The sequence below is a fragment of the Columba livia genome, chromosome 19 (assembly GCF_036013475.1).
Source record: "Columba livia isolate bColLiv1 breed racing homer chromosome 19, bColLiv1.pat.W.v2, whole genome shotgun sequence".
Taxonomy (NCBI): domain Eukaryota; kingdom Metazoa; phylum Chordata; class Aves; order Columbiformes; family Columbidae; genus Columba; species Columba livia.
In genome coordinates this window covers 3,683,499-3,708,355 of record NC_088620.1, presented here as the reverse complement: position 1 = coordinate 3,708,355, position 24,857 = coordinate 3,683,499, and the positions used below count along the sequence as shown (strand labels likewise).

Genomic DNA, 24,857 nt, shown 5'->3' with positions numbered 1-24,857 from the left:
CCCAACCTTGGGTTTAAGGGAGAATCTCAGGTCAGAGCCCTGCGGATCACAAAGGCCTTTTTGAAGCAAAACATTATCTTGGCAGGCACAGGCACACAGCGGAGCCCTGGCTCAGCAGGGAGACAGCACACTTGGTCCCTTGTCTGTCCCAAGGACAAATGGACAGGACTGTGGCCATCCCTTCCTCTGCCAGGGCGCTATCGTGGAGCACAGTCACCTCGTATTCACATTAAAATTAATCCCAAACTTATTTTTTAATGTTTCCAGTAAAACCAAAGCATATTGAAGAGTTCAAATTCTTGCCTGTGGCACTTGTTGCATGAGGCTCAGGAGCTGAAATCCACTCTAAAGAGGGTATAAACCAAGCAAACCTAGTTCAAGAGAAATAAAGCAAAAAGCAAGCGGCGTGATTATTTCTTCAGGTGGGTGAAAGCTTCAGCACTGAAGGTGGAGCCCAGGAAGGGGACCAGAGCAAGGGATGATGATGGGGATGGGCTGGGAGCAGCTGCCCCTTCCTCTCAGCAGCAAGGGGGTCACAGGTTGCATCCATGTGATGAAAAACCTCCTCTGACACCTCTGAGCCCAGCTCAGCCTCTGAGAGCATCCCCTTCTCCATCAGGAGCTAAGGGAGCTACCTCCATGGTGACCTCTGGGGAGATGCCACCAGAGCAGAGGGGACCGTGGAGCTGCAGGGGCCAAGGGCAGCCCTGGTGCCGGTGCCTTGGTTGGCGAGTTTACACCACAGCACTGAACTGGGTCCTGCCCTGGAGAAGCCCTGAGGACATACAGACACAAACAGCACCAGCAAAACAGCCACAGGCCAAAACATGTTCAACAAAATCTTCTTCCTCTCATACAAATTCTGAGGCTACACACACACAGAGCAAGGACCCAGATTCCGACAGCATTTGCCTCCAGGAGTTTCTTTTATTCGCTGAGGCACAAACACAAGAATGTCTCCTCAGTTAAGCATCGAGGGGCCGTACAGCATCACAGTGTTTTCCTTGTTTCAAACTCAGGGCCAGCGCAGGCTGGCAGAGCTCCCTGGGCAATGACATGCTCCCAAAAACTGGGACTTGCCTTGGCTCTCACCCTCCCACGAACAGACATGCTCATCGTTCAGGTATGGGGAGGATCAACCCTCCCCACCTTCCACACATCCGTCACACACTGAGGCAGCACGTGAGCACCACCAACAAAATCGAAGCAGCAACTGAACATCTTGCACCCCAGGCTTGAATTTTCAAAGGGCACCTTTGGAGCCATAAGAAAGGATTTTGCCAAAGCCAGACCTGAAGCTCTAGCTGTGAGCGGGACAAAACAGGACGGAGGGACGAACCTGTGCTTGGAGAGGTGGGAGGAACATGCCTGGAAACCTCTGGGGTAAAGCAAATGATGTCAGGGTGCAGAAGAACCCTGCAGCAGGCACAGCATCCACGACGTGAGCCCTGCACCCTCTGTGCCCCCCAAGTGCTCCCACCCCAGCACTGGGTCCCCAGGGCACAGACGGGACAACATGACACCCGTCAGATCAGGGAGAGACACAGCAAGGGACCAGAGTGACGACAGGTTTGGAGGATACAGCTGTGTTAACAGCAGACTTAGTTTAAAAAAAATTCATTTCCAGGCAGCGTGAAACTACATTTTGGGGGAAAGAGTTTCCAGCAAAGTCAGAAATTGAAACCACTTCATTTGCAGTCAAGCAAAACACTGTTTTCAGGCCAATTAACCCATGGAAAAGAATTATTGCTGTGGTGGTACTGCTTCATTTAGAAAACACAGGAACAAAATCTTTGCACTTTTTGGAATCTCTTCCTCCTCTTCCCTTCTAATTCGACCCAAATTTGCTTGATGAGTTCATTGCAGATGTTTGCCTGGCTCTCTCAGCAAACCCTGGAGCCAGCTGGGGCACCCGAGGGCTGGGAATTCAGCGGCAGCTCCTGACGGCATCTTCCCTCTCCCCATCCCGGCACCCACAGCACCCGCTGCCATGCGATCAGTAAAACCCCTTCACTCGCTTGTTGTCCGCGTCGAATGGGGACCTGGTGTGTGCCTGGGCAGGGTACGTCACCCCCATCCGCTCCAGCTGGTAGCTGCCGCTTTTCACGAAATCCAGTGAGACCTGCAAGGCAGAGCCACGGCTGAACCCCCTGGTGCTGCCAGGTACCCGTGGGGCACCAGCCCCCCCTCCAACTCCCCCTCCATCGCTGGGCAGCCTCTCACACCCCCCCGCAGATCTGCTTTCTGCAGAAAACCCAGCTCTGCCACCCCAGGAGAATGGACAGAGAGGAGGAAAATAGATTTTTAAAAGCACTTGGCTGAAAAATAAAAAAGAATGCAATAGTTAATATTTTTGGAGGTTGTTGGTTGGTTGGTTGTTTTTCCCAGAAAAAGGAGCTCTATGGGAGAACATTCGCTGTGGGGAGAAAAGGTGGTCCCCAGAGGCTGAGGAGGCAACTGGAACACAAAACTGCTTGACCTGTGAGTCTTGCACTGATGCAGGATTAAAAATCAAGGCGAGCAAGAGGCTGAAAGCACGAGCAGATGCACTGCCCCTGGTTCAGAATGGGGAGAGACCCTGGGGACATGATCCACAGCCCTCTGTCCCCACACGCATTCCCTGGCCTCTGTCTACAGCGCACTGCTTAATGAGGACATGTAATTTACTATCCAGGAGTCTCCCAGGGTTAATTAAGAGCCTGCTGTGCTCCTATTGGCCATTGCTCCCTATAACATAAGTTAATTCACTGCTGCAATTACTCGGTTGCAATTAACATCCAAGGCAGCGCTTGGGCTGGAAAGCATCACCGAGGCCCTGCAGAGTGACTGTCGGTGACACCAATCTCGCCACCAGCTGCAGCAAGTGCCAGGGGCTGCCCCATCGTGCTCCCCAGGTAACAGCAGGTTTGCAATGGGCTTGTGCACATGGCTGCTAAACCAAAACAGTGCCACAATTTCCCCCAGCAAGCCCCCACCGTGGGCAAGGGGACACAGCCATTCCCGGGGGGTCTGTACTCACCGGGCCCCCTGCGGGGTCACGGATGTAGCCGTAGGCGATGGTTTTGTCAATGGCAAATCCGAAGTCTGCCCGACGGATGTGGCCGACCACCTCGCCGTCCCGCCAGATCGCCTCCAGGCCGAACATCGGCACCTTGCTGCAAGGCCAAGGCAGAGCCACCGTCAGCAAAGCCCCACGGCAGCACCCCACATGGCGGGGGGGCTTGGGGGGACCCTGGTTCTGCCCAGCCCCATTTGCAAAACCGCCTGCTGTTCTGGGTGAAACAAGATCAACCCACTCCCCGTCACACCGCTTCCAGCTCCCATTAAACATCCAGCAGGGAATTCGCGGTGGGATTTAAATTAGAGATGGAATTAGAGCATGGAAAACAGCCGAGCTGGCTTGCAACTGAGCTCCACGTGTGTGCCTGGGCGCAGGATGCATGGGGGTGGGTGAAGATGCTCGTCCCAGGGCGTCGGGTGCAGAGCTGGCAGTGGTACTCACTCCTCGGTGGTGAAGCAGACGAGGCGGCGGAAGATGCCTTTGGCTTTCTGAGCCTCCACAGCCTCCCGGCCTAGGAAGGGGATGCTGGACTTGAGCTTGCAGGTGAAAGCTAAGCCTGCTTCTAGCGGGGTGTCATCGGGACGCAGGTCTGCGTGCCAGTGCCTGTACCCTGCAGAGAGCAACCGTGGGTCAGCCAGCCTCTCCCTGCCATGGCAGCAAGCCCAGGGTGAGCAGCATCAGGAGACCAAGACATCATCCCTGTCTCTTGGACACCCCTGTCGCTCCTGATTCACTTGGCCCTGGACAAAGAACCCTGGAGAGAAGCCCATAGCAGGCAAGTCTCAGCAAGGAGCACTGGGACCAGTAGCATCTCTGCCAGTAGCTGCCAGATCTCCAGTCACACTAACCCACCCCTGAAGCTGGAAAAAAAAACATTTACCCTGGTCCCCTGGCTGGAGGCAAAGCAATGAGTGTGCTGTAAGGAAAGCAATAAACCTTTCTCAATGCTGAGGCTGTCAATGGCTCTGTAGCCGGCGTTGGTTATGCCATGCCGGGCACCCGCCTGCATCACCGCCCGGTAAACCTTCACGCAGTCCTCCCGAGGCACGTGCAGCTCCCAGCCCATCTCGCCGACAAACGACAACCTCATGGCACGGACCTGTGAAAGGCAAGAGGCCAAACACTCCTGTGGTGGCGCTGGGCACCTCAAAACAACAGCTCCCCTGAGCCCCTCCATCCCCAGCTATCGGCAGTGCCCAGAATGGATGGTGAGTGAGTGAAAGTGGCTGCATGCAGCATCCTTCAGCCACTGATCCCAGGCTAGGGTTAGACATGATGCTCCAGCCGGGCATTTGTCTCCCTCTGCTGATTCATCAACACCAGGGAAGAAATCCCATGGGCAGCCCCAGCCCTGTATGTCTCTAAATCAGCCTGTCAGATGGGGAAGCCAGTCCCCAACAGGACTCTCCTGCTTTGGGGTACTTTGTGGCTGCTGTCCCCTTGGGGATGCCCCCTGCTTGGGCTGGTGCTCCTATGGCAGAGGGACCCAAAATCCCTATGGTCCCAGGCAGGGGCTCAGCCCAGCACCCCGATCTGTGCCTGCTCATCCCAGGGGGATGCTCAGGATTCCCCCAGCGCAGGTTGTACCCCAGAGCATGACTCTCTGCTGCCAAAGCAGCTCTACACCGAACGCACAAAGCTCCGAAGAGGAATGAGCAGATCAGCACAGGGGATTTAATGTTTCTCTGGGTAAGCCTTCTCCTTGGAGACCTCCTGCCTGCCTGCACTCCAGGGACACAAACCTCCCGGCTGTGCTGGGACTGCCCTGCCCATATCCCCTCCGCTTCTCGCCCAGGCAGGATTGCCTGCATCCTCCTGCTGTCCCCACTGAGACAGTCTGCATTCCCAAAGCTTTCCAGGTTGGCTGGGGACACCCCAGCTTGGGCACCTTCCCTAAAGATACCTCTCGAGCCTGAGCTGCGTTTTCCTCTGCTTCATCCCTTTGGATTTCTCTGCCCCCACAAACATCCCTCTGGTTCATCCCTTTGGATGCACATCAACTGCAAATGCATACCTCGCTTTGGGAGAGAGATTAACTCAGTTTCATGCCTGATTGTGATCTGCAGTATAAAAAAAATAAAAAAATAAATAAAAAAGCAGCTTTCAGCTAGGAAGAGACTTCCAGGCTGGTTCTGTCTGGCTCAGCAGCTTTGGGGCTGTCTCGCCTGCGCTGGCTCTGGATGCTGTGGAGGCAGGAGCTGCATCTGGACATTTGCTGAGCTCTTACTACAACCTGGAGCTGGTCTCAGCTGTGCTCTCTAACCCCAGGTACAAACACCAGACAACAGCAGTGGCTGCCCAAAGCGACAGGCATCAGAAGCACCAAAGGGGTGCCCGGGCTCTCAGCTGTGAGGATGGCTAGTGGGAGATATCTCAGAATCCAAATCCATCCTCACTTCCTCCATCACCCCCTTGCTCTACCAGCACTGCAGAAACAATGTCCTCAAGCAGAGTTTAAGGCAGCTATTAAGACCCCTTAACCTTTACAACTGAAGTGGAGAGGAGGAAGGAATGCCACAGATATTTGGAATTTATTTTGAGGCTTCTCACAAGAAGACACGCTGGGGAGCCAGTCCCTGCCCCAGCCACAAAGTGCAAAGCCGGGAATCACTTTTCGAGGTGCACAGACATGGGAAGCTCTTCCTTCTGCTCAAAGGTGTCACCTAACTAGGGAACAGCCCGGGATCAAGCTGCTGCAGCCAGCTACTGTCTTCATCGCGGCAGAAGATGCTCTGGGAATTGACGGGCAACTTCCCAGCTCATTAACTCTGCCTGCGGCTCAGCAGCCAGCACTGCAGCTAAAGTGCACTTTACTTCCAGGAGCAAGTTGCTCCCGGGAGAAACTTCCCCTCAAATCACTGCAGCTCTGAGGAGGCGAGCATCCGGGCAAGAGGGGTGAGGCAGAGCAACGCACCCCAAAAACAGGTATTCTCAGGAAAAATGGGGTGCCAGGCACCAGCTTTGCACAGGCAGGAGTTGGGGGCTGCATCACCACAGAGCCCAAGGGGGATGTCAAGGGCTGGGCTCAGCCCCCACTGCTGGCTTCCTTCTAAATTCCCCTAGGAACAGGTTTTTCTGTTAGATTTCAACCAGAGCTACGAAATAGCATCAATTCCCAGGTCTTTCAGCAGCAATTCAAAAGCATTTGAAAAAGTCTAGAAAATGAAAACCTGAACTTTAGCCTGTATCCAGCAGTGAAATTCAAAGGGGGACCTTTCTCTGCTGTTCAATACAATGAGAGACGCTATATATAAACTCACAAACCAATCGGTAATTTCCAGGGTCATTAACTCTGCTGGCGCTCTCCTTTCACTCCAGCTGATTTTGTTCAGCTACTGAGTTAATGCCTGAAAATCTCAGCAATAACTTTTTAAAGATGTTAGGTTCAGTTTAAGCCCCCTGGAAGGCGATAATGTCAGCACAGGCTTCAGCCTGCTGTCCTGAGAAACCCTCCCACTCCAATTTCAGCGTGAGATAAAGTCCCCAGCGCTCATTGTGTGGCGGGGACCCGAGGGAGGTGACATCCTGAAGGGCCCCAGCAGCAGTCAGGGCATTTACACCAAAAAGGAGCCACAAAATTCCAATCAGCGATTTCTTCCAAGCAGGACTGGATTATTTTTTATAAACTCGAAGTGAAATGTAAATAAACTAATCACGCTCTTGAAGATGGGAACATTTCTACACCTTTCCCAGGGGACAAGTAGATTATTATGAGATGTTATCAGCTTCCTACAGGCGTGACAGGGGAGGATATAACTCACTGGTGAAGACTAAAATGCAACATGTTGGACAACCTGCAGCAACAGATTGGCCTTTGGGTCCCCCCTGCCACTGTCCCCACAAGGGACACTGGACACACTGTGGGTTTTGGCATCCGGAGCACAGGACACACTGATGGTGATGGTTTGGGGGATTAATCTTTGTTGGGCAAAATCTGTGGCTTAGTTAAACCACCCTAAACCTTGGCTAGGCTCTTGCTCACAAATCAAGTAGCCTTAATTTGATTTCGCAGCAACCCCTTCAGCAACCAGCTGCATTCAAATTAAAGCCACTTTAATTCCGAATGAAAAGTGTCCGTGTGTGGCTTAACACAATTTCACTAATATCCAGCCTGCCTTCGGCTCCCTGTTTTCCTGCTGCCTTTCTATAAGATTTATCACTGCAACTTCATCCCCTTCGTCTCCCACCACACACCAGCCCGAGAGATGGAACAAACACCCAGGACGGTCCCTCCTGTGGGACAGGGATGTGCTGGGAACAATCCCTCCCCAGATTTCCCATGGAAGGCCAGGGTACAAACCCTACCCCTTGTCCCAAAGAGGTGTTTTTGCAACAGAAGGAATATTTTATATGGGGGAAACATCAATAAGAAACCAAGGCAAAACTTGCAACAGCTTTTCCCGCGTACCAAAACTTTTGCCAACAGCAGGTTTTCCCAGAATGCTGACAAAATGACACTTCGTGGTCACCAACTCTTCCATTTGGGATGTTTCAAGCAGGTGAAACCAACAGTTTCACACATGACAAAACTCCCTAGAGAGCTGCCATCACCCCCTTTCCACAGGGATAATTTCACACCATGTTGATCTTTGCCATATGAAGTGCAAGAGAGATTTAAGGTGCTTTTCTTGCTGTCTCACACAAAGAGAGACAGAGGAGCCCAACCAAGCAGACAGCACCGCGAAACCTCCCAGCAAACCTCGGGGACCGATCCAGCCCTTTGCAACACTATCCCCAACAAAAGCTTCTCGCCCCCTCGCTCCAACACCAAGGGGCTCAGCCCGAGGTGTTAGCACAGAGCGTCACCATTTCTCTGCTTTTCTTGCATAACCGCTGACGTGAGTCCTGAGGTCTGGGCAAACAGAGGATGAATCTGCGCTTGTACAGAAAGCTTAAGGTTGTCAGGATTCTCCCGTGATCAAATACAGCGGCTCCGCAGGCTGCCCACCCCTTACTGCCAGTACTTGACACATTTTACACTAAATCTTGTTTCTTTTGTGAGTAGGGGGAAAAGGAGGGGATCTGGAGTGTCAAATAAATCTCTCCATCACCAGTGCTTGCTCCTAATCTCTTGTTCCTCTGACATTGCTGCAAAGCCACAAGTCACCACGTCTCTTCCCCAAGCTCAGCCTGGGCTGGGAGAGCAGGCTGGCATCTGGCAGGAAAGAAAACACCCCAGTTTTTGGCCTTTTCCAACAAAAAATCCCCAGCAAAACCGCCCAGCTGCCCACTGCAGCAATGTGGAGGCAGATGGGTTCACTGTCAGAGGATGCTCAGCTGTGCAGGCTGGTGGGTCATCCCAGTGAACAGAGGTCCCCAAGGAGCTGGAGGGGCTGCCCCCATCCTACCGTGCATCCCGCAGCCGTGGTAAGTTTGTGGGTGGAAAAGGGGAAGGCTTCATTGCTGAGGTCGGTGTCGAGCACTTCTTGGAGGACAACGCGGCTGTGGGGAAACAGCAAATTGGCCGTGGTGAAAGGATGAAGTTCGCCAGCCTGCTCAGGCTATTGCTAAAACTTGCTTCTTTGTCTTGTTGGCAAGACAGACCTCACTCTTTGAACAGGAGCTGATGTGGGCAATATGCCATGCTGTGAGAGCCTCGAAAGAAATGCAAATTCCCCAGCAAACAGTGTTACTCCATCCAGACCATCACCCGGTGCCGCAGGGCTCACACCTACCCCTGCCCAACACAGGGATCTGCCCTCTGTCTGAAGCACCTCCCGATCCATCCCTGCATTCCTCCCGCCATCCATGTCTCCATCCATGCCTGCATCTGTCCATCCATCCCTCCATCTATCCATCCCAGCGCCCCTCCATCAGCCAGGCATCAGGGTGCAAGGAGGGGGCCACGACACTTTCCCCACACCCACCTCAGGGGGCCCTGGATGCTCATCATGCCCAGCTCCTCCGAGCAGTCGAGGAGTTTGCACTGGAGCTTCATGTCCTGCAGCACAGACGTGATGTGCGACCAGTTGTGCTGAGCCACAGCCCCACCGATAGCCAGGTAGTAGCCATCCCCTGGAAGACACCCCCCGGCAGATTTTGAGGCTCGAGATCATAAGGTTGGGATGATGCCCAGCTCAGCTGGGGACTGGTTTTGCTCTCCAGAGGCTGAGCTGCAGCCCTGAGCCTCTCCAGCTTGCACACCCTGGGGGGACTGCCAAAAAAGGGGGGGATTTAAATAGTGCTGGGGCAAGGGAGGGCTCAGGGGCTCTGCTAACAGCCACACTGCTTTTTACTTGTGGTGCTCAGCACAGTGAAAACCAAATGACTGTTAAAAACCTGAAAGAAGGAAAAGCCAAAAAAGCTGTTTGAGCCCTGAAGGTGCCTGTGTGTGTGTGAGCATTAAGGGAAGAGAAAAAAACTCTTCGTCCCTTGAGACCAACAGCAAAAGCATCTGCTCTTTAGTCCCAGTACAGAGTGAATACCAAAGTGCAGAGGGAGCCTGGAACTGCCAATGGGAGCAGGGAGGGCTTCAGTAACCAGACCAGAACCAGGGCAGGGGCTGCACTGTATATGAGGAGGAATTCCACCTTGTCAGCAATCCTGGGTGGAAAAATCCCCAGGATGGGTTTTGGGAGCCGATTAATACGCAATCAATCTTCCTCTTCTCTTTCCTGCCACTACAAAATTGCTCTCTGATAATCTGTCATAATGATAATAAGTGCAGCCACCTACTGTAATTGGAAAAATAGACTTTGCTGCAATTAAACTCCTCCATCGCCTGACAAACCCTGCAGCTCTGCCATCCGCTTCCCGTCACCCTTCTGCATCCCGCCAGCATCCCAGACAAGAGGGATGCAGGAATCGCCCATGGGGAGGGAATTGCTCACTGGTACCTGAGCACGTCGGGGCAAAGATGGTGAGATTGTCCCTGCAACACTCATCATCCCCAAAACACCCATCAATCCCACAACACCCGCCGCCCCAGGGGTTGCTCCCTTCCACGCAGCATCTCCAAGGGTGACACCGCATGGGGACAGGGCTCTGCAGGCACTGGCCATCCCAGTGCAAACCTCCATTCTGGTGGCAGCCCCAGCGACCAGCTCAGTGTCCTCCTGCTCTGCTGCCACTGCCTAATGCCATTTCTGCCCTCTGGGCTGGCTGCTCTGCTCCATTTCAATTCCTCTTTATTGCAGCTGATAAGGACTTGGGGAGAGGTCAGAGCCGCCAGCCGGGGCTGGACAAACCCAATAATGCCAATGAGCACTGCAGGGCCCCAGGGACAAGGGGGATAATTGGGTTACAGGGATCGAAGGGTGGAGGTGGAAAAAGCCAGGTGGCTGTTATTAGGTAAATGCAATCACTCCCAAGCATGGCTGAGAAGGAAGAGATACTGTCAGCCCCGAATCAGCCACCACAGCTCCCCAGGACTGGAAAGGTCTTTGTGTGCATTGATGCAGCTGAAAAAGGCAGCAGGAGAGGCTGGGGGCTGAATTACCAGGGGGTAAATCTATCCAGAGATCCCCCCCAGGCCCACAGTAGCTGCAGAATCGCACCTGCCTCCAGCATCCCCATGTTCAGGGCTCTTACCTTCAAAGGTGGGGGCTAGGGGGGAGGCTGGGTCCCCAGGGCTGATCCGGCTGACGGTCAGGTCGCTCTCCACGCCACCCCGCTGGTTCAGCATGCAGGTGTACACGGTCGAGCCTGGGGAAGGAGATGGGCAGCGCTGCCCATCAGCTGGCCCTGGCAGAGTGTGGCAGGGAAACTTATCCTCATCGCTACGTCAGCTGCCACTGCCTGGAGATGCCCTGATGGACCCTGGATGTCCCAGCACCAGGAAGGAGTTGGGCTTTATCCCCTTGGGATCTGTGAGAGGAGCTGAAACTGCATCCTTGGAAATGCTATAAGCTGTACCCCATCCCCAAAGAAGGGGCAGCTTCTCCCCATGTGAACTGCAGCTGGTGAGGGTTGTGCTTGATTTACTCCAGTCCCCATCACATTTCCAGAGGGTGAGACCTCCATCACACCCCAGCTCATTAGTTCCTGTGTGAATGAGAGCAGAACGCAGCCCCCGGTGAGGACAGGGACAGAAATCACTGTCACACGCTTCCCACACCCTCTGCCAAAGCAGCATTTAAAAGAAAAGCCCATTTGTGTCCCAGGTTTGTTTTGCTGTGAGATTTGATTTCCCAGGGCAGCGCTTGGCAGAGGTAGAATGCGGCCAGAATAGGGGGCTGAGCCGGTACCTGGTGCTTTGCTCACGTCGGCTGTGAACAGCCAGTTCACCGCTTTGGTTGCTTCAGGACCAACCAGGTAGAATTTCCCAAAATACGACATGTCGAAGAGCGCCAGCGCATTTCTGCACGTTAAACATTCCTTCTTGATCTACAATGAAAGGAAACGCAAAGTCGTGCCTTATTCTCACTCCCCAAAGGGAGGCGCATATTAAAACCATTTACGTAGTGAGAAAAAAAAACACCAGAGAACTCGCCTGGTGCCTTTGGAGGTTGTAAGGCTTCAAAACACTCCTGAAAAATCAGGTATTAAATGGAGCAAATTCAACAGACTTTCCTGTATGCTCAGTTCCATTCCTTATGTCACAAATACAGTGATAGTTATCAATAATAATAAATTTTATCACATCGGGTATCTCCCCTAAGCTGGTCTCAACTTTTTCATTTGGGAAGCAGCAGTGAAATTCCCAAGGTTCCTCCATCGTTGTTTCCAAGCACAAACTGTGCATTTCTCTAAATCTTTTTGGAACATTTTCCCCAGTTTTGGGCAAAGCTCGCAGCTTCCCCTCCCTCTGAGCCTCACAAACACCTCCCAGAGCAGCGGTGTGGCACAGGCTCTGCTGCCTCAAATCTCCCCGGCTCCAGATGTGCCCAGCGGTTTTGGCTAGGGGGGCATGACTCACAATGTCATGGTGAGGGGGGAAATCGAAGGTGTACTCGTCCCCCAGCAGCCGGTTGTAAGTATAGTCCCCGTGGCGCTCCCGGCCATATGCACCATAGTAGTCATAATCCAGGACCTGAAGGGGGTCAGCAAGAGGACAGGGGGTATTGAGGAAGACAACATGAGGCTGAAGAAGAGGGGCTGCTCCCAGGCACGTTTACCCCATGCTGGGAGAGGCAAGAGGTCCATGCAGGACCTGCCCACGGTGATGGGTCCCACCCCAGCATCCCCACCCACAGTGACGGGTTCCCACCCCAGCAGCCCTGCCCGCTGCTTTTCAATATATAGAAATGACATCAATATATAGAAATGAGATCAGTGCCTCTCATTTGGGGGCATTGCAAGCAGACAGACGAACACAACATGCACACACGGATCTCCTTCTTGTCACCATTACACTGAGTTAAAGCCCAACAGCTTTTACGGACCCGTTTTGGGGTGCTGTGCTTACCGGAGCTGCCCCCCCGGGGCTGAACCAGCCTGGCCTCTCCCAGCCATGTCTCTCCTGGAAAACACAGCCCTGGCGCAGCAGCTCCTACGCAAAGTGAAGCCAGAGAAATAGAAACAAATGGTTAAAAAAAAAAAGCGCCTTTTCACTGCTTTTTGAGCATTGCCCAGGCTGCCTTTCTTGAGTGTGTGCTCAAGACTTGTGACCCCTTGCCTTTGGCTATCAGCAGCCACAATCAGCTCTGCAGTTTATCTTTTAAAACAGTGGCAAACCCCAGCTGCCTGCAAATTGCCTGATGTTTTTGTCCCTGAGAAAGGTATTTGTCTCCACAGCAGCCCATGGCCAGGAATCTGGCAGCCCAGCTGTGCTCCCCACCAAACCTTGTGCTACGATGCATGAATTACTGACCGAAAGATGCTAAACCCAGAGAGCAAGATTCCCCCCCATGCTTGCAAGAGTAATTATATAATAACATCTAAGATTTATACGGCAACCTTCTCATTCCTCCTCTGTGCTCTCAGGAAAATCTCTCTGCATGCAATTAATTAGGGATCCATTAAGATATTTTTGTTTGGTGCCTCTATTCAGAAGAAGAATAGATTTTGTTGAACGTTTCAGCAATGATTCAGTGCCTATTTATAAAACACAGCACATGTTCTTGTGCTGCGTGTATAAATACCAGGCTGTCAGTCAAATGGGCATCGCTTATTAGACATGCTATTAAAAAATAAATTGCATCCTCGGTGACAGAAAACAACTGAGCTGTCAACCAAACACCGGGGGACAGCGGGAGGGATGTCTGTTTTACTGCTTGAGCCGCTGCTCTCCACCGGCAGGGGAATGGTGTGATGTGAATTGGTGACAAGAAGAAATGGGCTTTAAAACTGTGTCTGCTCCTTGCTGAGGCTGGGATTGGAGCCAGCACTGACAAGGTGCGACAAGGCACCAGCCCCAGGTCACCCTGGGTGATTTTGGAGCTTCTGAGCAGCAGTGATGCTGCTGGTGCAGCAAACCACTGGAAACTGATAATTTTCTCAAGTGCTGCATCTTGAAAGCATTCGCCTATCAAGATTTATGCAAGGAAGCAGCTGGCAAAGGGAGGAGCCCCGGCTGCAGCTCCAGGGAGCAAAACCAGCAGGACTTATAGGGGTGCTGGCAAAACAGCTGCTCCCCACTCTTCCCGCATCCCTCCTCGTGTCCCGGCCTCGCTCTGCATTGCAAGATGCTGTTTTTAGGAGGAAAAGCTGCTGCTGAGCTGTGAGCAAGACACGGTGAGCAGGGGGCAGGAGATCACCAGGGGCAGCCAGCACCCCACAGCCCTCATGTCTGCCCCTGAGCTGGGCTGGCAGTGGATTAAATTAGCCTTTGAACCCTTCTCTCCACCGTTCCCTTGCCCCGAGACCATCACCGGGCTCTTAAACCATATCTGCCAAGTTAAATATTACAATAACGCTTGGCATCTCTACCAATAAACTGTCCATTGCCTCGGCACCCTCACATCACGCACCCAGCGAGCTTTGGGGTTCAGGGGTGGAAACACGGATGCAAAACGCTGCCTTGGGGAGCGATCCAGCTGCGGCTGCTCCTTGCCACCCCTTTTTCGCTGCAAGGGTGCCACCAGGATCTCCCATTGCTCCCCATGTGGCAGCCCGGGATGGGACGTGCATCCTCACCTCATGCAGCGGGTCCTTCCTGGCGTTGCGCCCTGCCAGCGGCTCGTCGTGCGGGAAGACGACCGAGTAGTTCTTGGCGTAGGACTCGTGGCTCCGCTCCCGGATCCAGCGGTTGTTGTCGGTGAGGGAGCGGTGAAACCTTCTGGAAGGCAGGGAGAGGGGAGCATGCGGATGAGCCCACCAGCCTCCTCCGGCAGGCATGGCCCTCTTGGCCACAGCCAGATGTGGATGCAGCTGCTGCGGTGTAAAATTGGTATTTCTGCAGCTGTTTAATGGGTAGGAGAACAGAGGAACCAAGGGAGCTTGGTGCTGGCTGTGCTGTAGCCCCCACCCCGCTCCGCAGCCTCACACCAGGCACATCGACCCCAGAGCAACTGGGAGCAGAATAGCCCCGCTGGGAGGGGGAAATATTTAAAAAGACGAGAATTGAGGTTAATTGTACTCTGCCTCAGCGTGAGGCCGGCCTCAAATCATGCCCAACGCACAGCCCGGGTGTAAACCCGGGGGAAAAAGCCCTGGATATTCCTTACATTTTTCATCAAGTTCTGCCTAGCCTGAAATGTAAATAAAACTTGAAGCATTTTAAATTTGTCTGACATATTTTCATCTTTCAAACAGAAAATCTCTTTGAAGGAATGTGCCAGCTCAGCACACACTTGGGTTGTTATTACCAGAGAATATAACTCAGGGACAGCAGCCCCGGGTACCAGCAGCACCTTTCCTGGAGCTGAAGAAAGAGAGGCAGGCAGCAGGCGAGACAAAATGTCATTTACAGGACCCTTTAAAACAATACTTTCAGCTTCCCTGGGTGCTGAGAAAAGCTTAGTAATTGTCACCAAAAGAAAATAAAATATATATAGGACTGACACAGGTTGATGATGGGGCAGATGGGATACAGGGGATGCTTGGGACTGGGGTCCCCTTGCACAGCTCAGCTCCGTGATGGCTGCGGTTGTGCCAAACCAGCCCATGGATTTCTCCTTCCCAGGCTTGGCCCATCTGTGGGTACCAACACCAGCTGCTCTCTTCTCCCAGCCCAAATCAATGTGGTATTTGCCACTAAAACAACATGATTTTAAAAGCGTTGTCCCCGACAAGGTGGTTGCTGTCACTAGCAGCCCTACAATAAAGCCCCAAACCAATCAAATATTAATATAATCAAGCAAGTCAAAAGCAATTACAGAGCCAACATCTGCATCATCAAAACTCCCGGCCCATGTTGTGCTGCAGACCAGGGGGAAAGCTAATCTTTCTGCTGTTGAAATCATCACCCCCAATTATTAACTTAGAGGATTAGGCATGGAACTAATTGAACAACAACAAAATCCAAACATAATTACCCTGTCCTTTCCCATCACTGCAATCTCCTTGTGTCTGATGGAAGCCGTTTGCATAGAAGTGAAATGAGGCAAATGAGATAAATCCCACATGTAAATTCATTAAAGCCATAGAGCCTAATTGATTCCAGCTCCTCGGAGGGACACAGGCTGTGGCACGGATGGTGCCCAGACACCCACTCCTGACACCAGCACCCAGCCCAGCCTCGAAACCTGTTCCCAGGGACCACCCAAGGACATGGGGTGTCAGTGAAGGAGCCCGTGGGTGACTTGCCTGATGTCGTAGCCATACATGTCCTTCTCCGGCCGCCCATGGATGACCCAGTGAGCCAGCTCCCTCCCACAGCCGCCTCCCAGCATCATCCCTGGGGAAGAGGTGAGGACACAGGTGAGGCCAAGCACGGCTCTGGGTGCCCGGCTCTGCCCGGGACACGATGCCCGAGGCAGGATCCCTTCAGGTCTCTCTTACCAGCACTGTTGAAGCCACAGCCCAAGAAGAAGCCTCGGACCTCTGGGGCTTCCCCCATGAGCGGTTTGTGGTCGGCTGTGAAGGACTCTACAAGACAGAGAGGACCAGGACAGGCGTTTTGGGGACACATCACACACTTCAGGAGCAGAGTTCCTACAGCTTCCTGTGCTCGTCTTGGCCTCCTACTGTTCCCAGAGAGGTTGATGGGGCCAGAACTGGACTAACAGCAAGCACTTTCCAGCATCCCAGCTCCAGCATCCCCCACCTGCGCCTCTGCCACAGCACCCAAAGGGGAGGTTTTCCTGGTACTGGGCTGCCCAGCATCACGTACGTGTCTTGTGCAGGCTCCTGAAGCAAATATACATACAAATATATACATATATTTGTTTCAGAAGCTTGCGTGACTATACATATATGCACACAGGCACATATTAAATCACAGAATCATAGAATGGTTTGGTTCAAAGCTCATCTACCCCAACCCCTGCCACGAGCAGGGACATCTTCAACAGTTCAGGTTGCTCAGAGCCCCATCCAGCCTGACCACAAATGTCTCTTATTTATTTTTTTCAGCCTGTGGTGGATTTCAGGGCCAAATCAAGTGTGCAGAGCTCAGGTTCGATGGTTGGCGTCACCTCCAGCTGCTGCTGCAGCGATGCAATGGGCATTAACTCCACACCAGACAGCCTGGGATGTAAAATCTGGGTAAATCTAATGTCATCGGCCCAGAAGCAAATAGGAAAAATAATAACAAAAGATAACATGTGGTAAAACAATGGCCATTGCTTGAAAAAAATCTGCCACTTAATTCCTCAGGCCAGTGGCCACAACATTGGCTGTAAATCTGTGCCAGCCACCCCCCAGTTCAGACCAAGACAATAAACTCCACAGCTATTTCTCCACCTAAGATAAGCCTGGGATGCCACCCCTTGGAAGATGACACCATTGCAGCCAGACCACAGACACTTTCTCTGCCTTCAAAGAGTTCTTCTTCTCCCCAGAATATGAAATTTCCCCTCGTCTCTAGCAACATCATCCTCGGAGGGACGCAGCCATCACGGTGCCACCGCTGCCATGTTACCTGGCCCGCAGACCGTGGATTTAATGCCTGTTTTCTCCAGCACTGGCACCCTGTTGATGGCACCTTCAATGTGTTGTGTGAATACATCCCAGTCCAAATCAAAGAGGCCAAAAGCAAATTTTTCCGATACCTGTAGGTACAAAACAAGAATTGGGACATAAAATACAGTACAGCTGAGGGCTTAAGGATTTCTCAGCCCTGGCAGCCTTGGAGGTTATAGCAAATAGAGACTGCTTGGCAAATTGTGGTTTCTTTGGGTTTTTCACTAACAGCCCAGCCAAGCCAAAGGTCTGGGGCTGAGTCTGAATTAAGACACCTGCACCTGGATAAAGGGATGATGCAGCAGGGCAGGGACCACAGGGTGGCCTCTAAATCCCCTCAGCCTCCCTCTCAATCTCACTCCTCTTGCCCCTGCGTCTTGTTTCTATGCCCCAGATGGATCCAAAGGGAAGATGCTGTTCTGGGATTTCCATCAGTGGTGCGGACGTTGGTACCTGCAGGAGCCAGGGGCTGAGGGGCTCATGCCTGTGCCCAGCCCCTCTCAGGTGGGTTCCCTGAAAACCTGGCTCCTTTTCCCAGGGAAAAAACCTCCTGGCACCGCTCACCTCCTCCCAGAAGATGGGATTTGACTCATATCCACCCACAGAAAGGGCATCGCCTTGGAGACGGAGATACACTGAAGCGTCGTGATCACGAACGTTTGGCATGTTCTGAAAAATGGGGAGAGGGAGCAGAGAGGTGAGAGGGGTCCAAGAGCTATGGGGAGACCCCGACACTGGCCCAGCTGCACCCCAGAGAGCCTGAGAGGGATGAGCTGGGGGTCTGGGATGACCCACAAGGATGGGGAGGAGCAGCAGTGGCTCTGTGGATGCTCCCAAAAGTTGGGTTCCCCAAGGGGAAGGCACCCAGGTCAGCTCCAACAAACCTGGGATGGAAACTAAATAACGTGTCACCCTCAAAGTCCCATTGCCTGAGTGAATGGAGTCTCCTTCAACTCCTGAACAACTCTCCACAGCCAAATGGCAGGAACAGATTTCTTGGGAGCATTTAGAAATGCTTGGAGAGCTCTACCTCTGCACACTGGGGACTGGGGCTTGTTCAGAAAGAGTTCAACATCTTTATGAACGCTGCTGTCAGACACCAAACACATCAGATACTCTATAACAGTTCTACTGAGAAATTAAAAAAACATGAATAAAGTTATCCTCCTAGTCATAACATAGTTAAATATTAAATACAACTCTATTAAAGGTAGTCTGATAGTCCTGCCAGGAGAAAAAGCTGCTGGGTGTGCACTTCATTGAAGCACAGAATGGTTTGGGTTGGAAGGGACTTTCAAAGGTCATCTAATTCCCACCCCTGCCATGAGCAGGGACATCTTCACCAGCTCAGGTTGCTCAGAGCCCCGTCCAGCCTGGCCTGGGATGTCTCCAGGGATGGTTCATCTACCACCTCTCTGGCCAACCTGGGCCAGGCTCTCACCACTCTCAGTGTCAAAAATTCATTCTTCTGCACTTTCCCAGGTGCAGAGCCTGACCTCGCAGCACAGACTTGTGCCGGGGGAGGTGCCAGGCAGGTCTGGGCATGCCAGGGGTGTCTGTCTTATCCCATCCATGCAAGGGGATCAGAAGCCTCCGGAGCAGAGGATCTGCAGCCACACGGACTGACCTGGATGCCCTCGATGCGCTCGGTCACCACGTAGGCATGATGCATCGCTACCAGCGGCACCTGCACCCCGGCCAGCCGGCCCAGCGCTCGCGCCCACACACCTGTGGAGAGAGCAGCCCCCCTGAGCTCTCCTTATCCCCAGGAGACCTGCGGTGGTCGGGGGGTGACAGCCAGATGGGTGTGACAAGGACTGATGCAAAGCCACCCCCCTTTCCTGCCATGCTCTGTGACCTATACCTGCACAGTTCACCACGCAGGGCGTCTGGATGGTCCCATGGGCTGTCTCCACTGCATATACCCTCTTCACCCCAAAATCATCAGCTCTGACCTGGATGCCGGTGACTGGGCAGTTCTCAATGATCTGGTGGCAGAGGAAGGGCAACAGAGTCAAAGCAGGGTCACCATGGCAGTGGGACAACCTGCCTCGCTTGATATCCATCCCCCAAACCTAGGAAAGGTGAATCAAACCAGCATCTGGCACCTTTCCCAACAGCAATTACTGGTACTGCTGGTAATAACACACCTCCCTGAACCTCAGGCTGAAATGGCTGCTCTGTGCTCCTGCATTTGTGGAGGATGTTTATTATAATATTTACACATGCTTGAGCAAAACAACACACCAAGGCTGGTAGACCCTGCCTTGAGGAGCAGATTGTGTTACCTGACACTAAAACCTCCACTTTTTCATGGAAACTCCCTTGGGTGCTGCTACCTCTTGCTCCTAAAGGTCTTCTTCTCATCCTGTATTTTCCTTGGATCTCGTGGCTCCTGACAGCTTTGTTGCTGTGACCCAAAGAGACCCAAAGCCAAACAGGACAACAGGCAAAGACCTGATGCTGCAGGAGTAGCTCTGCTCCAGTGGGAAAGGAGATGGGGAAGGCAGAGGATGAAATCTCCTCCCAGGATCAACAGGCATTAATGAGTAATTAGGAACTACCGTAGCGCCTCTGGCGGTTGCTGCTCTGGCAAGAGTTGAGCAGGTACCAGCTGGATCCATGGTGCCGTCCTTGGGGACGTACAACGTGCCGTACAGGTCGTTGATGTTCATCAGCGGGTACAGGTCCTTGGTCTGCGCTGGGGTCAGGACATAGGACTCCACACCGTACACCTTCCCCAGCTGCCAACCGGGCAAGAAAACCAGCAGCTCAAGCAGGCAGCAAAGGCTTTGCTCATCACTTGCTGCTGGAGGAGGAGGAGACCCCAGGACATGTTTCTCTCCCATATAAAGTAACTGCTGCCCCAAGGCAAGCCTGAAACGCAGCATGGAGTGGGATGGTCTGCACAGATTTCAGGGAATATGATCCCATAGTCCCATACAAGATGGTTGCACAGCTGGAAAAATGATGCTATCGCTATCTGAATGGGCAAAAATCCATGGTTAGATTTAATTTTGCCTACTTTGCTGGCATTTTGCCTATCTGATCTCAGCAGCTTTACAGACGCCAGGAGGGTGCCCTGAAGCATAATCCCAGCCACTTGCTGTTCTCTAGCTGGGATGAAGATGTCCAGGATGGGACATCCAGACACCCTAGGACATCCCACAGCCCTGGGACCCCCAGCCCTACTCCCTTGCACTTGAGATCAAACACTCACAACCTCCTGCAGCACACCCAGCCAGGGGACACACACACACCAAGGGGCTTCTCCTTACCGACATCAGCCTCTTGTACTCATCCAGGCGCTGCTTGTTGGAGGCGATGAAGAGCCCCCCATTTTCCACCCAGCCTGTGTGCAGCCCGGTCTCTGCCGGCAGCTCCCGGCTCACCACATCCCTTGTGTGCGCCAGCAGCTCCACCTCCACATCGCTGGGACGCAGCTGCCACAGCAGACCTGGGATGGGGGACAAGGAGGCACATGGGGACACAGCCTGCAGGTGGGACAGGCGGCTCCATCACCCTCCTGTTGTGGGGTGCAGAGGAGACCCCGCTGTCCCCGGCATGGTCTGTGTCACACGGCTGGGGCTCTTGCTCCGTCTCGTGGTGATGTGAGAGTGCTACAAATCATTGATTTCTGCTTTCCTTGAGCATTAAATGAATGGAGGGAAAAAAGGGTTTCTGGAGCAGACTATTCCAAAAGAGACAAAATTCTCAAAAAGCTTTTTGAATTAAATGCTTCTAGCTCCCTCCTCTTTGCCAAAGAAAATGGGCTTAAAGAAAAAAAAAAATAAAAGGTGTGGAAATACACTGTTTAGTTTTCCCATAGTCATATAAACCTTTTTTTTGAAAAAAGGAAAATTTTGGGCATGTTTTCTTAACAAAAAGTTATACTAAAAGGAAAATGAGAAAACCCCAAATACTCCACATTTAGAGCCAAAACTCTCCGGTACATCCAGATCTTTGCAATGGATCCGCTTCACAGACAACAGCACATCCCAAACCATGAGCATCCCCCTACCCGCCACCCCAGGGATCACCCCGCTGTGCCCCCTGCCTCACCGGCCGTGTGCCATGTGGTCCCCGAGGTCAGGCGGTCCCTCTCCAGCAGCACCACGCTGCTCACCCCCTGCTTGGCCAGGTGGTAGGTGGTCTGGCAGCCCAGGCTGCCCCCCCCGATCACCACCACCTCTGCCGAGGGCGGCGGGGGCCGGCTGGGCTCCCCGCTCCCCGAGCCTTCCTCCTTCAGCGTCTTCTGGTACGGGACGCTCTTCCTCGCAGTGGGGCCCGTTGTGCTGCTCAGGGGCCGGGGGTTTCTCCATGGGGGTGCCAGGCAGCGGGGGGCGGCCGCCCGCAAGGCGCAGCTCACGTAGGACATATCCACCTGCAGATCCCAAAAACACTTCGCTGGCATGGGCAGGGGACCCCCAGCCAGCCTGGGGGGGCTCACCGCTGTTTGGGTGGGAGCAGCATCTCTGAGTGCTGCGCAAGGGGCTGAGCAGCTCCGGGTGGCTGGGGGGAGCCCCTGGGCATGTCCCTGAGCAGTTGCTGGGACCCTCTGGTACCCCCTCCCAGCAGAGAAACAGGATCCCAGTTGCAGGCGTGTGCGGCTCCCAAACAGCCTTACAAGGGGCCTCACTTAAAAGGGACTTGGGAATGCACAGGGCACAGCAGCGCCTGTACTCGCTCATGCCTGCAAAATACACTTTCTTTTCTTTTCCCCTTGTTTTCAGGAGCTGTTTGGCCACAACGAAGGCACAAGCTTTGCTCCCTATCAAAAGAGGGCAGTGCAATGGCTACTGGGGAGGGACGGGAACAGATTCTGCCTGCAGACCCCCCAGCTCCTGTGCAGAGGGTTTGCTCCGGGTGCATGGTTTAGGGTACACAAGTAGGGGATGCAGTGGGGGTCTCGCAGGTCAGCACCGCCCCCCTCCCACGCAAACCCTGGGGTTGCCACGGGGTTCACCCCACCGAGACCCCCCCTGCTTGCTGCCACGTGGCCTCCAAAGCCCCCACTGTCCCCTCGCTGTTCCCCCAAAGCCCAGCAAAGCTGCAAAGTCCCACCTGGGTCCCGTGACACCGGCGGGAGTCTCTCGCACAGCCCACGGCAGGTTCCCGCGGTCGGGTTCCACTCACCAACGAGGCTCCCTCCGGGCTGGCTGTCCCTGTCACGATGGCCGAGGGGCCCCTGCCTTCCTCCGATGCTCTTCTCCTCCTCCTCCTCTTCCCGTCCCTTCAGCCCCTGCTGCAAAAAAAAAACATTAACCAGCACCAGAGGTGAGCAGAGCCAGCTGGGAAATAGGGGCTCAACTCTTTCTTACCGCTTCTGGTGGCTCTGCTGCTTCTCCACAAAGAACAAAAAGTCAGGCAGAGTGGAGAAATTCAAAACAGGGAGGAAAATGCTGCTTTTTTCCCCAGCTCGGTGCCTGGCGGAGAACAAACAGCCAGGCTGGGGCCAGCGGGGACTCGCAGCCTCCCAGGCTGGCGGGAGCCGTCAGCTGGATGCCAGAAAGCAAACACAGCAACGAAAGGCACCATCTGACCCTCCTGCCGGAGTTCCCAGCGCTTACGTTTTAAGAGCAGAATTAAAATGCATTTACACATTTCCCAGGGCAGACCCATTTGCTCAAAGCGAGGACTCACCCCTGAAATTAGGGCCTGTTTGGGCAGGATACGCGGGCAGTGCGAGCTCTGTAAAGGCGGCTCTGAAGGGCCTCATTTGGATATCTCAGAGGAACAGGGGCCGGGGTGGAGCCGGGTTTGGCTGGCAGTTGGTGGGGTTGGGGTCTGAGCAGCATCGTGGTCCCTGCAGCATCCCCCGAGCAGGATCACCTGCCCATAGCCCCATGGAGTAGCCCAGGGATGGTGTTTTGTTGGGGTTGAGCATTCAGCAGCACTGTGACCCCAAGAAGGTGCCCCCGCTGCTCCCCACCACCCTGCACCTCTGCTCTCACACACTGAACACACAGCGGTACCCACTCTCCATCCACATTCCCCCAGTTTGGGAAGGGCTTGAATAGGAGCCAAGGGGTTGGTTTGTTCCAGCACTTAGCCCCTTGTCTCAGGCAGCATTTTTCCCAAAGATAAAATCAGTTTCTAAGTTTTAAAGAAAGAGCCCCAGGTCCTCCAGGCTTCTCCACGGACTAATTGCTCAAAATAACCAAAGAGATGCAAACAAGTCTAAACTCCTGTTTGCAGTGGGCTGTTTCTGTTTGACAGGCCAAAAGCATTTCATCAGTATGTCCTAATTATAAATACGACCTTTGGGTTAGGCCAGACTTAAAACAATACAACCCAAGTGTGCATTCAGGAGCCTGAGACATTCACCAAGCTCAGGACTGATGGTGGAGAAAGAAGCTGTGATTTCAGTCCCTGCTCCAGGGATGCAGCTCCAGAGCAGGAATGAAGGTGGTTATTTTCACTGATGGTCGGTCCAACATAGAGGAAGCCTAGGCCAGCTCAGTCTTTTCCCTGTAATTCTTAGATTAAATATAAAATAAAGAAGCATAGCATTTTGCATGTGCCAGCTGGAGTTTTCCAGGTCACAGAAAACATTACGACTAACACGGGAAGGAACTAGTCAGGCATGCTGCAAAACTGCAGCTGCTCACTGTGTGGACCAGCCTGCAAGTCTATACCATCCCCATCACCCGCATGAGCCCTTTCCCCTGCACTGCAGCCCAAATTTGTTATAGGGAAAAAAAGAAAACCCAGGACTGGCGCATCTTTCTGTCCAGGGTCTGTGCAGGGCTGCATCAACTGCGTTGGCCACAGCTGCAGATTTATTTTCCTGTTAATGCCCTTGGGAAAGCTGCACCTGGCTGTGGCTGGGCAGGGCAAATAAATGCCCTGTTTATCCCCGAGGCTTCAGCCCCCATCGGTGCAAACCCAGAGAGTCGAGCAAATCCAGCTCAAACCACCCCCCGAAGGTTAAATGTTACTGGCTGCCACCCAGGAGCCAGCCCCTGGTGTGACAGGGATGTCCCCAGAGCCAGGACTTCACCTAGAAGCAGATTTCTGCCTTTACCTGCTCTTGCAGCCGTCAGTCGGTTCCAGGCTCCAGTGCCGCATTTTTGCAGCTCAGTTGCACCAGGGGCATCCACGGGCGATGCCCGACCCGCTCGGGGATGAGCTGATGCTCATCGCTGGCAGGAGAGCACCCAGGTAACAAAACCTGGTGTTTTATACACGGTGCATGTTGGAAAGCTTCCCTTAGACTGAAGAGCAAAAGTAGTGAAAGGTTTTATCCCAGGCTGGGGTCATCATCTCAGCCAAGGCTAAATACCTGATGAGCAGCACGCTTCCAAATCAGCATCCAAAACTTACTGCCCAGCTCATGTCCTGCTTCTCCACGTAAAACAACTCTGCTCATTGCTACAGCCCCTTTCAGCTGACCCAGTGAAAGCTGAAGCGAGAAGCATTGAGGACTCCAAAAGCAGAAAAAAATTAATATTATTAATTAAATGACATGGCAGCTCACAGTGGCATATCACATCCCTGCTCTGGGCTGAAACCTCCAGCAATGCCTCAGCTGTTTTATAAGCAACTGTGCAACTTCTTTTATTGCTTTGGAAAACGCTGCTGCGTGCGGGATTCTGGAATACGATACTTGGGAGAGACTGGAAGCCGTGGGAAATCACGCTCCTTCTCTCCCCATGTCAGGGAGAGGAACCCCAGGAACGCGAGACAACTGCAGAGGGGCAGCTGCTCCGGAGACCAGCAGAAGGAACTCGAGAGGCAAACAGTTGGCTCCAGCATCATGTCCCCGCAAAGAGCCGCGCCTGGCACTGCAGGAAGGGTTTGTTCTGAGTTTTGGAAGGGGTACGAACACTTACAGTTCATGACAGCAGTC

General features: G+C 53.2%; 1 protein-coding gene across 10 annotated transcripts; it reads right to left on the bottom strand.

The window, feature by feature from the left end:
- Positions 1 to 907: 907 nt before the first annotated feature.
- Positions 908 to 24,857, bottom strand: SARDH (sarcosine dehydrogenase). 10 transcript variants are annotated; one of them, XM_065035673.1, is made up of 23 exons: positions 24,033 to 24,857; positions 22,327 to 22,431; positions 22,070 to 22,250; positions 21,068 to 21,389; positions 20,284 to 20,462; positions 19,570 to 19,749; positions 18,870 to 18,993; positions 18,633 to 18,733; positions 17,570 to 17,674; positions 16,965 to 17,094; positions 15,884 to 15,970; positions 15,689 to 15,779; positions 14,078 to 14,219; positions 12,408 to 12,491; positions 11,919 to 12,032; positions 11,248 to 11,386; positions 10,592 to 10,705; positions 8,929 to 9,076; positions 8,410 to 8,503; positions 3,998 to 4,160; positions 3,503 to 3,671; positions 3,020 to 3,155; positions 908 to 2,122 (listed from the first exon to the last, which is right to left on the bottom strand). In XM_065035673.1, exons 4-23 carry the CDS (start codon positions 21,381 to 21,383, stop codon positions 1,997 to 1,999), a joined length of 2,742 nt encoding a protein of 913 aa, XP_064891745.1. In that variant the 5' UTR covers positions 21,384 to 21,389; positions 22,070 to 22,250; positions 22,327 to 22,431; positions 24,033 to 24,857; the 3' UTR covers positions 908 to 1,996. The 10 variants fall into 10 exon arrangements, with proteins under 10 accessions (XP_064891745.1, XP_005512979.3, XP_064891748.1 ...); XM_005512922.3 differs by having other exon boundaries at positions 22,070 to 22,247; XM_065035676.1 differs by lacking the exon at positions 24,033 to 24,857 and adding an exon at positions 22,649 to 22,905 and having other exon boundaries at positions 22,070 to 22,247.